Below are 1,277 nucleotides of genomic sequence, written 5' to 3' on the forward strand. Positions count from 1 at the left end.
ATTCAAAATTGTAGTTTAAATCAAACAAACACAACCTTGGTCCTTGGTTTCAATCACCATAGAAACAGTGTACAGACCCCGAAATTGGAGCTTTCTTTCTTTCTTTCTTTCTTTCTTTTTTGTTCTTTCTTTCAGATCGATATTAAACAACTTACGCCTGCTTTGTCAGTCTTTTAATGCAAATTTTTCTTTCTTTCATAACTTGGCTCTTCTTCGTTTCTCGAAAATTGTAATTGTTATGATTAATTGGTAAAAGGACTTCGTGTCGTCCAATTTGGTCTGTAATCATATTCGTGATAAACAAATAAGATTCCCGTTGCGCGGTCGTTCGATTTTGTTTTCACTCGTATGATTACAGACCAAGTTGGACTCCACTCAGTCCTATTAACACTACTAATACAAATACGATTTTTATTGGCACGATAATTTTCTTTCTTACCAGTTGTTAAAGATACGAACAACAGCTTTCTTCGAGGGCTTACACTCCTTAAAATACTTGTTACAATCTGATACCATAAGTCAATTTGACAATAGTGTCGTGTCGGATTTTATAGTTCCTTTATACGGTTTAGGTCCTCACCCTCGAATATCGAATGGGTGCCGTTTGCAAGTCTGAACAGCTCTGTAGAAGTTAGAGCTTCAGTTTTGGCTGGAAATTGCGTGTAGCAGCGTGTTCATTATAGTTTGTCGAACACCTCTCAATTTCCAGCAGTAAATTAGTGGGTTCAGAGATGAATTTAACAACACCAGAGTAGAAGTGTATTGGTGAACTGCCTTTGCAGCAAGACTAGGATAAACGCTGATAAACCCCAGAACACAAATGTTTGGCAGATAGCATACCAAAAACAAGACGTAGACGTGAATGGTCATGAAGGCAGATTTCCTCAGCCTGCTGGCGCTTGTCACATTAGGCGCATTTTCTTGTACTGTGGGCTGCACTTGAAGGGAATGGATTTGATGAGCGTGGCGTCGCACGGTTGCGTATATCTTGGAGTTTAGAACTCCCGAGACAACGAAACACGATACAACGACGATGGCAATTAACACATATGCGATATGAATCGGGATTTGCGGCCAAATTAACGGGATAAGTCCGCTTAAGACCCAAACCGAGATCACAGCTGTTACGACTCGTTGGTAAGTCACAAGTTCCTGGTACCTGAGGTGTAGATGGATCGCCAAGAATCTGTCCAAGCTTAAAGACAGAACACCGAAGAACGAAGCATAAGCGAACTGACTGCTCACAGTTATATAAACTGTGTAAAAAGTTGGAAAGC

General features: G+C 40.3%; 1 protein-coding gene across 1 annotated transcript in view; it reads right to left on the reverse strand.

Annotated features, from left to right (window-relative positions):
* Window positions 1-639: 639 nt before the first annotated feature.
* The window catches only part of LOC138004995 (melanocyte-stimulating hormone receptor-like), a 1,101-nt gene continuing 463 nt past the window's right edge, over window positions 640-1,277 (reverse strand). Inside the window, exon 1 of the mRNA XM_068851290.1 lies at window positions 640-1,277. This exon is cut by the window's right edge and continues 463 nt beyond it. Within this exon, the coding sequence (XP_068707391.1) occupies window positions 640-1,277 (638 nt within the window).

Source organism: Montipora foliosa, chromosome 6 (genome assembly GCF_036669935.1).
Source record: "Montipora foliosa isolate CH-2021 chromosome 6, ASM3666993v2, whole genome shotgun sequence".
NCBI lineage: Eukaryota > Metazoa > Cnidaria > Anthozoa > Scleractinia > Acroporidae > Montipora > Montipora foliosa.